Consider the following 14,810-nt stretch of genomic DNA (forward strand, 5'->3'; position numbering starts at 1 on the left):
TATACTAGGATTGGTTTGTAAAGGAGATTCACCACCTCAGATTTCACTGTTTTCGTGGGGGTGACGGCCGTGGGATACTATTTTAAGGACTTCCTTCTCTTACACAGATTTTTCCACACTGGGAGGACAGATAAGGTATGTTCCACTAATGTTCTTCATTAAACACACATGCGTGCCAGCAGTCATTTCCCTTTGTCTTGCTATCCCATGACAACAGATTGAATATCATAGGAAATTGGAATGGAGATCTTATTTAGTTTGGATCTCTCTTCTCCATTGTTTAATTCCACATTCAATTTTTCATTCTACGTCTGCCTCCTTTTGCAGAAATATTCTATGACTGAACACAGGGACAGATAAATGAATAGGTGTTGTTTATTAAAGACTCACCCCATAGACTTTTCAGGAGCACTGTGACTAGCCCTCCCCCTCCCTCTGCCCACAGAATTTTATTTCTGGTCTAAAGTGTACTTCGTACTCAGTAAAGATCTGATGACTGATGGACATATCTGTATCGTGAACTGCACTCCCAGTACTTTGTTTACTGTTGATCAAGTTCCAGTAGTGAGCTTCCCTGTTTTCTCTGAGATACACAGAGGTCTCAGTGGTATTTCTGTCTTCAACCCAGACCACCTGTCCATTAAAACAAACACACAAACAAACAAAAACAAAAATGCTTCCATCAAGTGCCAGGAAAGGAGGTCTAAGCGAAAAGTGAAAGTTTCACATTTCCTGTTGTTGAACCTAGGCAACAACTTCTTAGAGGAAGCTGGATGACTTTTCAATCCAATACACTCTGTTCTCTGACGCTATCATCGTTGTTTTTCCTCAAGACTACAAAGCTATGATGCCAAACTTTTTAAATGATCCCAGCTATTTGTTTTTTGAGTGTCAACTTTTATCCAAATGTTGCTGCTACTATTTTCTTTTCACTTAAAAATGTGATTTTAAAATATTTTGTTTTTCTAAATGGGACCCATTAGATCTAAGAACATTCTTTCCATTTATCAAACATCAACTGTGTGCCAGACATTGGGTACTAGATTCCACACTCATTATTTCATTCACTTCCTTACAACCACCCTATGAAGAAGATGCCATCACCTGAGGAAACTGAGGGAGGTCAAGCCATTTGCCCAAGATCACACTTCTAGCGTGGGGTTCTTCTGACCCTTCCAATCCATCCAACTTTTACCAGCTAAAGTCCATGAGTTTGGCCATCCAAAAAACGTTTTCTGAGAACACAAAGGAGAGCTGTATGTGCACTCTGAGAAGCCCATACCTTCACCAAAGGAGGTAGACTTCAGGTAGCCAAGAGGCCAAACACACTTGCAACACTATACCCTAGCGGTCAGTAGCAGGTCCGCACATCAGACCAGATTTCAAGGCCCAACTCACCCACATACTGGACCTGAGACCACAGGAAAGTTATCTACTCTGAGACTCAGCTTCCACATCTCAAAATGGAGATAACAATATAGGTTAAATTCTACGAAACTGCCGACTTTCAACCATTTTTTACCTCCAAAAAAGCATTTTCAAATCATTCGACCTAAATTCCTCACTAGGTCGTTGTAGAGATTAAATGGGTGCACACAGGAAACAATAAACGGCGCTTTTTGGTAGACTTTTCTCTTCCCAATTTCATTTTGCGCAGGTCAGTAAAGTGTGTTTGTATCCTCTGCCCACAATTTGTATGTTGAGAAGCCGGTCTAAAGTTATGTAAGTGTTGGAGCTGATAATTCAGGGAGAAAATAAGACTGCGTGGATAATCACGAATTAACAACAAAGGATCCCCTCAGGCCTTACTGCTCCGTGCATTTCCCCCCTAGTTTAGTCTCTTAATTACTAAATAAATATACAGCCGCTTCTCTCTCTCTCTCTCTCTCTTTTTTTTTTTAGAAAGTGGAAGGAGGGGATATTGAGGAAGCTTAGCACTCTGTGTTAAAGACAAAGTAAAGGTTTTAAGATCCGTTCTTGCCTCTGCGTCGGGGCCTGGAAGTGGCCTGGCTCCTTGACTGGCAGCAGGGCGGTCCTGCCTGGGGCGCCCGCGAGGGCTCCCCGTCCTGAAACCCGCTCCACAGCTGCTTGCCCAACCTGCCCGCCCCCGCCCGCACCGGGAGAAGAACCAGCAGCGTCAGCGTTGCCTCCGCGCGTCGTTTACTTCCTCGCTAAGTTCCAGGCCCTGCTGTCGGCCCCTCACACGCATAATTTATATACTCCCCTCACAACCTCCCGGACAAAAGGGAACTCTGATTGTCCCCATTTTCCAGGTGAGGAAACAGGTACAGAGAAGTTAAGTCACTCGGCTAAGGTCTCCGAACTGTGGAGTTAGACTCGAACCCGGGCAGCCCCAGCACGCCCACTCTGAACCTCCCCTTCTCCTACTTGCGTAGAGGCGCTTTTTCACCTAAGACTTCGCCAAACTTGGCCACCTCCAAGGGAAGGGGCTCAGCCTCGCCGACTCGCACGACCTCGCCCGGCTCCACAAGTTCAGGGCTCCGGGCGCCCGATGGGGGCGCGGGTGGAGGAGCGGCACCGCCCCCCGGGTATTTAACCCGAGGCTGGAGCCCGCGGGGCGCCGGACGCGCCTGCTCCTCCCCACTCGCGCCTCCCCGCCCTCCTCCCCGCGCTCTCCCGGCGCGCCCCACCCTCCGCCCCGCGCTCGCCTGGCAAGCAGGCACCGGCCGGCGGGCTCGGGGAGCGGGGAACGGGGCGCGGGCGGCGCTAGCCTCTGCCGAGCGGCCCCCTGGCCGCGGCCGCCGCGCATTGCCCGGCCGGAGTGCGACGCGGCAGCCCGAGTCCGGACGCCGGCCGGTCCCGTGCGCTCCGCGGACGGGCGGGCGGCTGTGGACGCTCGGCCGGCAGCATGGATTCGGATTCCGGCGAGCAGAGCGAGGGCGAGCCCGGGACCGCCGCAGGTACGAGGGGTCGCAGCAGCCCAGTCGGGAAGGCTGGGGCAGAGAGGAGGGGAGGCCGGGGCGGGAAATCGCGAGTATTTCTCGGGCGGAGCGGCCACGCGGGAGGCCAATCCCCAGCAGCCCGATCCCTTCCGGGCCGGGACTGGGATGGCTCTGCGCTGTGAGTTTGCTTTGAGGCTTTCTCCCCATTGCACTCGGGCGCTGGAGGGAGAGTAGGTGCATTTGCGGGTGGCTCTCGGCGGTGCGGGACTCCGGCAGCGGGCTCCGGTCGCCGGGCGGGTGGGGGTGGGGCAGGGTTCGAGTAATCCGCGTCCTGTAGTTTGCTGCAGCGAGGGTTGCTGCATATCTGCTTTTGGAAATAACTTTCCGAGCGCCGGCCCGGTCCTCGAACCCCGGGCGCCAGGGACGCTGCGGAACAGGTGACCCGCTCCGAGGGCGTGACACGACGCTCTGGAAAGGAAAGGCCCCCGCGGGTGGGCGGGCAGGAGTCAAACCACAGCTCGTGGTTGCAGTTCCCGAAGCTGCTAGATGAGTCGATGCAGAAGCGTTGGCCCATCGCTGCCCTGCATGCGCGGAGGAGGTCCCCACGAAGGGTCCGGGAAGACAGACGCGGCGGCGGCGCGCGGGGTCCCGGCTTCGCCTTTAAGGGGCGCCGCCAGCTTTTCACAATCGATAGTTATCGAAGCGACGGGTGGATGCTTACTTAGGAAATAATGAATGTCCTCCCCCGCCTCTCCCTAATACTGAGCAACAGGAGGAAGCCACCCACAGCCTTGGGTCGACTTATCCGCGGGCTCTGCCCCCCTCCACCAGCCCGCTCTGCCCTCCGCCTGCAGGTCCACGGGCGGGAGACCTATGGCCCTCCCACGTGACCGTGGCTCCCTGTGCCCGCGTGGCCCTGCAGGCTAGCCCTGGCCAGCACACCTGTGACCTGAGAGCTGGGACCCTCCTGGTACAGACCTGAGGGCCCGGACTAGTCCCCAATCTTCCCAGTGTCAGACCAGTGTCCTGAGGGTGGGGACCCGGTGACCGGAGGCACCATCAGCCCAGGCGTGGGTGTAGGAAGGCAGGCTCAGGAACCAGGCGGGACAGCGCCAGGAGCTGTACCAAGGGCCCTACGTATATTATTCTCCTTTATCCTCACAGCACCTAGCCAGGTGGTTGTTATCTCCATTTTACAAAGGTTCAGAAAGGCTAAGTGGCTTACCCACGAATCAGAGCCAGGGAGTAGCCAAGGGCGGAGTGACTCCCTTTTTACTGCATCATACCCCTCAGCCTCTCACAGGGCAGCTGTGGTCAACATCTACAGCTGGATGGGAAGAGATGAGAATGGAGGAAAAGAAAGATGGCATCGTCAAGATGCCTGTGTGTGTGCAAGGGCCACCTGCTTGGTGTAGGGATGTGTGGACATAAGTAATAAACATGAGCCCTTCTCGAACCTGTATGTTCCTGTGACTGTGAAGCACCAAGACTTTGTTTCACAGGTGGCTTGTGGATCTCTTCACATCATTTAAAAGTTCCAGTGGGTGTTTTGTGTCTATCTAAGTATATCTCTAGAGCTCAAAAGGAGGGGGAGTGAGTACATTGACACTGACACTTTACTCTCTCAAAATCCGAGGAACTAACATGCTCTCCCTGCTCTCACCCTCAGATCTTTTATGCCGGTTGATGGAGAAGGGGAGGAGGATAAGGAGGCTTTGAAGAGGAGGGGAGGGCCTCCCTGGTGGCGCAGTGGTTGAGAGTCCGCCTGCCGATGCAGGGGATACGGGTTCGTGCCCCGGTCTGGGAGGATCCCATATGCCGCGGAGCGGCTGGGCCCGTGAGCCATGGCCGCTGGGCCTGCGCATCCGGAGCCTGTGCTCCGCAACGGGAGAGGCCACAACAGTGAGAGGCCCGCATACCACACACCAAAAATAAAAATAAAAAAAAATAATAATGAAGAGGAGGGGAGGGGAAGGGGGGGTGGCAGGAGACAGAAGAGTTGGTACTTGGATGAAAGGGGAGGGAAGGAGTTCTTAAGGGTCCAGTTGCTTCTCCCCACAGCCTGCCCAGCAAGGAGTATCCCAGGGTGTTCATGTGTGTTTGTGTCAGAAGACCTCTGCACAACTAACAGCAGTTGTGACTCCTGAGGTCAGATGGGTCTGATGAAGAATAGGGCAGCCAGCTCTCTGAGCTGTCACCATTTGTTTGTGCCTTACTGTTTTCTACAGTCATTTCTTCTTCCTCTGTGTGCTTGAATCTCAGGTTGAACATTTATTTGAATGTCACAAGCCATTCTGCTAAATGGCATTCAGTCTCCCTCATTATTTTCAGTCTTAAAGTATTCTTCGTGACAAAGCTTCAAAACTAGTTGCTAATTCATCGTCTTGCTATGGCTGCATACTATCAAATGGAAACTCCTGTTGCAGCTTCAGATACTGGTTAAATTATCCATAGGAGTTGACCATTGTCCCTGTAATAACATGACATTCATCTGTGGACCTGTATCTGTGCAAGCTGGATGGGTTTGTAACTGAGAAGCACAGCAGAGGAAGTGGGATCTCTCGGAGTATTAATGTGTGTGTCTGTGTGTACCTACCTCACAGGGAGATAAGATGAAGGGCTGCTTCCTCCTCAGTGCCCTCCCCTTCCTGAACTTATGAAAAAGCCCTGCCATAAGACAGACCTTATTAAGGTCCTGAGCCTGGACTCTGGAATCAGAAAGACCCAGGTCTCAATCTCTACCTGACAGGCAAGTTACTTAACATCTCTAAACCTCAGTTTCCCCTTCTGTAAAATGGGGATAACAATAGTACAAGGCGGGGTGTGTGTGTGTGAGGATTAAATAACACATGAAAAGTGTTCCTCCTGGTAATCATTCAGTAAATTGCAGCTGCTATTCTTATCACCTGATTGGATTATGTTGTAAGAATACTGCTAAATAATGTACCCCAGAGCTTTGTAAAATGTAAATCACTAGGCATGTGTAAAACAATTAGTATTATTGTCATTATTATCACACTAATGTAACTGCCTAAGGAGATTTGTTTTGAATTTTATCCTTTTCACTCTCTCATTCCCCCCACCTCTCTCTCATGTGTGTGTGTGTGTGTGTGTGTGTGCGCGCAGATGTGTTTGTTTGGGGAAAGTTATTTTTAAGGTACGTCTTCTCATCCACATCATCTTCCAGCTGAAGTCATAAAGATGGGAACATTCAAAACTACTGCTTTCACCATCCTTTTCTTTCAGCTCTAGAGAACTTCCACAAAGTAGAGAAGGTGGCCTTACCCAGTCCACCTGATAACCTGGAGATTAGCCACTTTCATGCCACTTCCAATAGAAGAAGAGGGGTTAATTGCCCCCCACACACTGGTGCACCTTTTCCCTTCAAGGTAACAGGGGAATGGGAGGTACTCACCATTCTCCTCTCCATTTTTGCCCATCTCGTAGCCTTCCCAGTCAAAAATTGGCAGTGAGGAAATCTCTGAGCACCACCTACTCTTTACTGTACCCCTTTCAAGAGACTTTTCCAAAGAGCTCCCCAGTATCTGCTGTGCAGCTCTCTCATCAAGCAGTACCCTGCATAGGAAGTAAAGGGGGTGTGTGTGGATGAGATTTGTCTTCATCTGCGTTTTCTGTTTTTCAGGAAGCACAGGATGGTGCTTCTAAGTCATTCTGCTGCCTGCAGCTCTCCTCTGCCTTTCTGTCATTTTATGGTTCTTTCTATGGTAAGGAAAGAGACAGGGTTTATGGAACACTGGATTCTTTCCAGAGACCCAATTTGGCAGTCTCTCCTTTGACAAACCCACCATCCATCTCTCAGAAATCCTAGAGCTTGGTGTATTAACTCGGCAATGATTTGAGTCTTTCCTAGGAAATAACAAGCGAGTAAACATTAGCAGTGTCAGCTTTTTCCCTTTCTGACTTGTGAGACAGAGATAGTCTACCCAGCTCAAGATGACAAGCTCCTTCCACCCAGAGCTAGGTGGTCTGGGGCAGTCAAGCTGATGGAGCATCCCTGTGGCTGGGTAGGTGCTACAGAAAAGCATTTCTGTGTGATGGAATCAGGATGTGGTAGGGAAACTTCAAAATAATAAAAGAAGTAGGAAAACAGCAGGCCCCTGACTTTGTCCTTCCTGTCTTTCCCATCACCTCGGTCCTAAGCTTGCCACAAAGTGGCAAGGAGTGGGTAGGATTCAATAGTTGGTCAAGAGGAGACAAGGTGTTTCAGAAGTCAGACACCATTGAGCAAAGGCACAGATAAACAGGGAGGTGACTGGAGTGCAGGACATATACTAAGGAGTATTGGGAAGTAAAGTTAGGTGAGTGTAGGGAGAGCCACTGACAACAGGGGGTCTTAATAACTAGTACCTGATGGTGCCAAAGGAGCCCCCGTTGTGCTGATAGTAGAGCAGAGACATGACCGACTGAGATCTGGGTTTTCAGAAGCCACATCAGACAGACATGAAGCGCAGGGATGGCCTAGGCTTGGGGCCTCGTGGCCACACAATCGGAGGGGATGGTAGCACTAAGCGAGGCAGAAGAGGAAGGATGCAAATGCCATTTCAGAGAAACAAACAACAGAAGTTGGTGACAGATTGTACAAAAGCAGTAAAAGGAGAGGGAGAGTGGAAGGGGACTGGCATGTTGAGTTGGGCTAAGGCAGGGAAATGCAGGAGACTGGCTTCCCCACCCTGCCAGTGCTTCTTTTCTTTCCATCAGACACTTAATAGTGATGACTTAAATTTTCTTAAAGGTGCTTTTCCCCTGTAGACAGTAAATTATGCTGGGGCATTGGTTTTGGAGGATCATGAGGTTCTGGAGTTTGTTGATTCTCATTGTTGGGTTATTCGTGGAGGCTATTCAGTAACCTTTGTCAACTGACAGAGTGACCTTTGACGATTGATGGACTGGCTGACCAAGGGCAGGGACCACCTGGTCCCTGGGGATGATGTACCACTTGGCTATTAGTCATAGTCCCAGGTCTTGTTCTTATTTGTGGACATTTTCAGGGGCCTCTGCCTCATCCACATAGTGGGCTGCTTTGAGGGTCAGGGCCTTGTCTTGTGCTTTCATGTTCCCAAGGTTTTATGGACATAATAAATGAATGAGCATCTTGAGGAGCCTCCTGAGAACTCTGCACTAAAAGGCCAGACAGGCAGCCAGAAACCTGTCCTATAAAGTAGAACTGCCAACGCTGTCCTTCAGTGTTCTGCTTCAGTGTTTTAAGATTTCTTGTACTGTCTGGGACTCTGTGTTGGGAAGTATGGGAAGTGCAAAGAGAGATAAGGACACAGTCCATCCTGTCTCCAGGGCTTGGGACCAGATAGAGAGTTAGGAAGCATATACCGATGGTCATATCTTAAGCCAGTGCCTGAAGACTCTCACCCCCTTGCCCTGGGATTATACCCTGGCTGTATCTCTGTTTATATGTTCTCTCTTGACACCATCCACTTTCCACTGTGTGCTTCACAGTTATTCCTGTACATGTCTCATCTCTTGTACTGGCCTTCGCTCCCTAAGGGTAAAGACTGGGTCTTTTTCACCTCTATCAGCACCCACAAACACCACCTGCATGCCCTAAACACAGTGGTAGTTTGCTGGCTGGCTGGCTGGCTAGATAGATGGATGGATGTATAGATGATGTTGTAGGTTGGTTCCCCAGGAAGCAGACTCTGAGATGGAGGTTAGCATGCAGTGTGCTTATTTGGGGATGCTCTTGGGATCAATACCTGGGAAAGAGAAGGAGAGGGGAGGGATGCCAGACTGGGCAGAGTGAGAAGCTGAGCTGCAATGCAGACCCAACAATAGCCTCGAGCTCTGGAGCTGGAAAACCCTTCAGAACTGAGTTGGGGGACTTCCCTGGTGGTCCAGTGGTTAACACTCCACACTCCCAATGCAGGGGGCCCAGGTTCGATCCCTGGTCAGGGAACTAGATCCCACATGCTGCAACTAAAGATCCCATGTGCTGAAACTAAGACCCAGTGCAGCCAAATAAATAAATGTTAAAAAAAAAAAGAAAAAAGAACTGAATTGGGGTGAGGGGCCAGGCCTTTATATCCCCTGACATAATGATTAGTCACTAGATTCATGCCATCCCTGCACCTTGGGCGAAGCTGTTCCCTTCAGCTGAGGGCTGTCTGCAGGCATCACTACCAGCAGCTTGTGAAGTGCTTAGTCCTTCATTCCGGAAGGGAACCTGGGCCCTACGTCCATCGTACATCGTGCATTCACCACAGATGGCCTCCAGAGTTCCTCAGGGATGTTTCATGATGGATGGCAGCCCTGCATACGGGCAGAGTTCAGGGGATAGTTGTTGAGCTATAAACATTATCTAGACCTCATTAGGGCAATTTAGATAGCCAGATGGAATTAGCCATTTTAGACCTCACAGATCCAATAGATGTTGGCTGATCCTCTGTTTTGTGTTCAGTGTGTGGAGGTGCTATGGTATTTCAGTTACACCGAAATGGAATTAGGTGTGGCCCCACCCTCAAGAGGCTTGCAGCCATAGGGAGAGAAAACACCCACCCAAAAGGAATCTGCAAGACTGGGCAGCATCAGCAATAAACAGTGTCGGCTTTGGAGCATGGGGCATCGTGACTTGGGGTTCTGGTGGGGAGGCTTCATGGAGGAGATGGGCCTTGAGGATAGCCTGGAAGGAGTGAAGGATTTAGATGGGGGAGAAGAGCAAGTCAGGGGAAACAGAGGAGGTGGCAAGGACAGGAGCCTGTGAGAAGCATGGCCTGGAGCAGCGGGGCCCCCTTAGAGGGCTAAAGGGAGGAGAGGGCGGACCTGCTCAAAACGTAACACTGGATGTTGTGGTGATTGTGGCCAGCATGTAAGTTTCTGGGAGCTGGAGACAGAATGTGTGTGTAAATGTAAAGCTCTACTTCCTACTTTATTTTTCTCTAAAAACACAGCGCCTGCTTTTTTATTTCTCATCAAAACCAAATCATAGTCACACTTCCCATTAGCACTTTTCTCTAACTGGTTCATTGTCCTCCAGAGTTACCATTGGCTCCCATTTGAATTCACATGTAAATCTCTTTAAAGACACTATATACATAATTTTGTTTTGTTTTTCAGTCACTTGGCTTCCAACTCTTTCTGTAAAATGCATGTGTAGGTGGGTGTTTGGGCTGTATTCTGTACAAGTATAGAAATAAAGGATAGAGAAGAAGAATTTAAAAAATAAGTTTCCTGTGATACCTCAATCCAAGAAAACATATGAGAGTGAGTACCTTTTCCCCAACATATATTAATTAAGACATGCCCCAAAATATATTATTTTTTTATACGTCAGACATGCTCGTTTTAGGCAACTGCATAACACAAATTCTGAAACTGCTTTAGAACAATCTTCACGTTCATATTGGGTTTCCTAAACATCATTGCCTGGGAAAAAATTTGAGCCTGTTCATGGAAAATCTAGTGTGCAGACTATAAACATGGAAGCCTGGCAGCACAGAAAGTGCTAGACACACCCTAATAGAAACCAGTATTTTGTAATTCAGTTCTCCAGGAAAAAAAAGGAGACACTTTGGTGGTGTCCAAATACTGGTTTAAACAGTTGAAAAACCACAGCAGCAGCTACTAGCTTCTAGGTTGTCTTCTGGAAAGTAAAATATGCTTTCCGGGAAACTTTTCTAGCCCCGAAAGGAAGCATTTTGGTGATGCGTAGCTTCATGGAAACTCCCAGTTGATATCTGTATGGTAGAGGCATCCAGTTTCGTGTGCAGGAGGAAATTCTGTAAAAGGTTGTTCTGGTGAGCACACATGTCCTGCATCCCTGATTTGGGGCCTGGGAAGGTAAACAGATTTTCAGTGAATAATATGGGAGGGAAGTGGTGGGGGCTGTCTGCTGGCCTCTGCAGCAGCTTTCCTACCACGTTTGAGTCTGGTTCCTTGGAGTAACGTTAAGAAAGTCAGGGAGAGAAGGCTGGGGTTCAGGTTACAGGGTAGAGAAACTAGGTTTAAGAAGTTGTGCATATATCAAACAAGATGAGAAATTGTGAGGATAGTCTTTGCCAGCCAGAGTCCAGCCCCAGAGGGCTAGTACTGAATGTAAAATAATAATGATGTTTTGAATTTTTATTTAATTTTATATTAATTAAGCACATACAATGTATTTCAGACTGGGTTAACTGTTTATATGGTATTTAAGCCTTATATAGGCCTTCTGGGCTAGGTACTATAAATAACCCCATTTTATAGACCAGGAAACTGAGGCACAGAGAGATTAAGTAATTTGCCCAGGGATGTGCAGCTTCTCAGTGGATATGAAGCCAGTCTAACTAACTCCAAAAGCAGTGCTCTTTACCAGGTAGACTATGTAGTTAGATCGATGGATGCCACCAGGCTCCTTTACATCCCCCACCAGCTCCCACAGGGCCCTTCAGACCATTAAGTTCCTTCATTAGGCTCCTTCTGGTAGGTTAGCACATTATATCTCCAGAAAGCCCTGCTTTAAACTGCAGACATTACCTTCAGTGGCCCAATAACACATGGGCAAGGATGGGCTGTCACAGGCTCCAGAACAGGGGCTGGTGAGGGGTGGTTTGGGAGGGAAGATCAGGGGAGCAGCACAAAGCAGCTGTCAGAGAGAGAAGGTCCTGGGAGGACCCTGCAGCCACGTGCATGTCTAGGGTCCTGGGAACCTGGTGCGTAGTGAATGTGGCAAACCCCAAGAGGAGAGAAGGGTTGAGAAGCAGAGTCAAGAGAGGTGCAAAGGCAAACAAACGTTCCCTCTATCAGAGTGTACTTAGGTTGGGTCCTAAGGTACTTTTTCCACTCCAGCATTTAGAATCATTCCAGATACAGAATCCCTAGGACAGGGTGACCAGTTGGATTCAAGGGCAAGAGAAAACTCGAAGATGAGACTGTAGTGCAATGAAGAGAACTTGAAATTCTGAGCTGGATAACTGGGATTTGAGTTTTTAGTGGTGTCTCTAACGTATTGTTTTTTAGTAACATTTATTTTCCACCAAAGGCATGCAAGCTCATGGTAGAATATGTGAAAACAGTACAAAGAGGAAAATCAGATTGAGCCCTAAGAATAGATGTGCTTTTCCAGAAGAATGTAGTCCAAAAGCAATCCTGAAAAGATGCAAGAGACCTTTATTTGGGGAAGAAGGGGTTTTGTAAGAAAACAAGAGAACCCCTTCTGAAATATTTACTTGGGGACACTAAGAACATTGGCTACACTGCCAGGCAGCATCAGAACCAGAATTCGAGGCCACACTCTGGCTCCTCTATCGTTCCCCCAAAACATATATAATTTTTTAAAAGGATCAGAGTTATTCTGGGTATTGGGGTATCTAAAGGACCCCTGCTATGTTTCCTTCTGACACCTTCCACTGTGTTCTTGACACCCCTCCCCCCTTTTCCTCTCCTGAGCTTTCTCCCTCCCAGCACAGCTGCCTAGAGGTCAGACACTACAGGCCCACACCAGGCCCTTCCCATGTACCCAGCCCACTTTCCAGGTCAGGAGAGCCCTACACGGAGCCCTCAGAAGATTCTTACATTTTTTTAATACCCGAGAGGAATTTGGTAGGTTTTACAGATGCACAGTGACAATTGCAAAGGTTAGTTTACTTTAATAGCTTCCAGCTTCAGGAATAGATTTATTGGCCTCTAGTTCTCCAATTATGTTTTTAATCTTTGTTTAAATTGATTTTTTATTTTGTAAGGAAAGAGGGAAATTTGTTCATCTGTGTTAGCCTCTCTTACCCTTAATGTTTAATTCAGTGATTCAATCGCAGTCACATGAAGCAGGCAGAGCTAAGTTAATACAGAGTCAACTTTTAGCGAGCCCAGAGCAGTATCTGATGGGAATTAAACCTGAATTTTCTTGACTTTTTTTTTTCCTTTTGATTTCTCTGACTTTGTATAATCCTGGTTTCCCTGAACCCCTCCTCAATTGCTCCTTCTGCATCCCTCATTAATATCTTTCTCCTACCTGTGTCTCCTAAGGCTGAGCTCTTGGCCTTGTTCTTTTCTAACAATACACTTTCATTTGGAAAAGACCACCAGTTTTTCCAGCATGAAGCTAAAGATTCCCAAAGCTGTGGTCTAACCCATTCCTCTCTCCAGAGCAAGAATCCTACCTTTCAAAGTCGTCTGGACATCATCTTCTCACTGTCCAAGAGACACATCAACTCAGCACAGCTACACCCGGACTGTTAACTTTCCATCACTTTCTCTCAACTCCTCTGGTGGCCTCACCAGCTGCCAAGTCATTCAAAGTTAAATTGTGAAGTCATAAGAACAATGAAATATCCTACACACATGATTTCATAGCAAAACCAGGACATGGAGAAAGCAGGTATTATTTACAGTTTACAGATAAAGAAACAGATTCACAGAGATTACCCCAAATCACAAAGTAAGTGGTAGATTTTCATTATTTAAAGCTGCTCCCCCCAAAGGGGGAGCAGAAACAAATCTAAATATCCAACCTAAACATATAGGTAAATATTCATTTAAATAGTTATTGAATTACTAAATACATAATGACATTTCCACACAGAGGAATATTACTCAGCTGTTAAGAAAAATTAATTTGAAAAACATATGTTATAGGTGTTTGCATTATAATGTATGAAGAAAGCTTGATAAAATATATATAGAGCTTCCCTGGTGGCGCAGTGGTTGAGAGTCCGCCTGCCGATTCAGGGGACACGGGTTCGTGCCTCGGTCCGGGAAGATCCCACATGCCGTGGAGCGGCTGGGCCCGTGAGCCATGGCCGCTGAGCCTGCGCGTCCGGAGCCTATGCTCCGCAATGGGAGAGGCCACAACAGTGAGAGGCCCGTGTACCGCAAAAAAAAAAAAAAAAAAAAAATATATATATATATATATATATATACACATGTATTTATTTATTCATACATATATACCCACATACCTATATATACATACACCCCTTTTTTAAAGATTTTATTGAAGTATAATTGATTTACAATGCTGTGTTTAATTTCTGCTGTACAGCTAAGTGACTCAGTTAAACATATATATATTCTTTTTCATCCTTTTTCATTATGGTTTATCACAGGATATTGAACATAGTTCTGTGTGCTATACAGTAGGACCTTGTTGTTTATCCAGCCTATATATAATAGTTTATATCTGCTAATCCCAAACTCCCAATCCATCCCTCTCCCCTCTCCCCCGGCAACCACACGTCTGTTCTCTATGTCTGTGAGTCTGTTTTTGTTTCGTAGATCAGACACCCCTTTTTTATAGAGAGAAGGGGAGGAAAATCTCTCCCTCACATTCACATACATGATTTTTTTTTTTAATGCTGGAACAGAATTAACCATTCTATATGATGAGTTTATAGGCAATTTTAATTTCCTTCTTTGTGCTTTCCTTCCAGATTTTTTCTCAATGAGTATGTATAACTTTCAGCAGGTTATTATTTATTTATTTATTTTTTGGTACTCGGGCCTCTCACTGTTGTGGCCTCTCCCGTTGTGGAGCACAGGCTCCGGACGCGCAGGCCCAGCGGCCGTGGCTCACGGGCCCAGCCGCTCCGCGGCATGTGGGATCTTCCCAGACCGGGGCACGAACCCGCGTCCCCTGCATCGGCAGGCAGACTCTCAACCACTGCACCACCAGGGAAGCCCCAGCAGGTTATTATTTTAAAAATAACCACCGAATGAGATTCAGTGGACTTATCCACTGGTCATCCTTCTGACTTGCTTGCAGTTTTGTCCCAAGTCCCTCTATTTTCTTTCTTGAAACTCATTCTTCCCTCCGTCCTCTGTGATCCACTTCCGCATCGGGCCAGGCCTCAGTGGGTCCTTCCTGCCCACCCGCTGGTGGAGGTGTGATTCCAGGCTTCTCTCTTCGGCCCTCTTCCTACTCACCCGTTGCCCTGGCTTCGGCTCTGCACTCTCTCTCTCTCC

The 14,810-nt window shown here is 47.8% G+C and overlaps 1 protein-coding gene across 1 annotated transcript in view; it reads left to right on the plus strand.

Annotated features, from left to right (window-relative positions):
* Positions 1-2,679: 2,679 nt before the first annotated feature.
* Positions 2,680-14,810, plus strand: part of TNFAIP8L3 (TNF alpha induced protein 8 like 3) — a 42,208-nt gene continuing 30,077 nt past the window's right edge. Inside the window, exon 1 of the mRNA XM_081227266.1 lies at positions 2,680-2,921. Coding sequence (XP_081083392.1) covers positions 2,870-2,921 — 52 coding nt within the window. The 5' untranslated portion in view covers positions 2,680-2,869. The remainder of the gene's footprint in view (positions 2,922-14,810) is intronic.

This window comes from Mesoplodon bidens (assembly GCF_964165515.1).
Source record: "Mesoplodon bidens genome assembly, chromosome: 3".
Classification (NCBI taxonomy): domain Eukaryota; kingdom Metazoa; phylum Chordata; class Mammalia; order Artiodactyla; family Ziphiidae; genus Mesoplodon; species Mesoplodon bidens.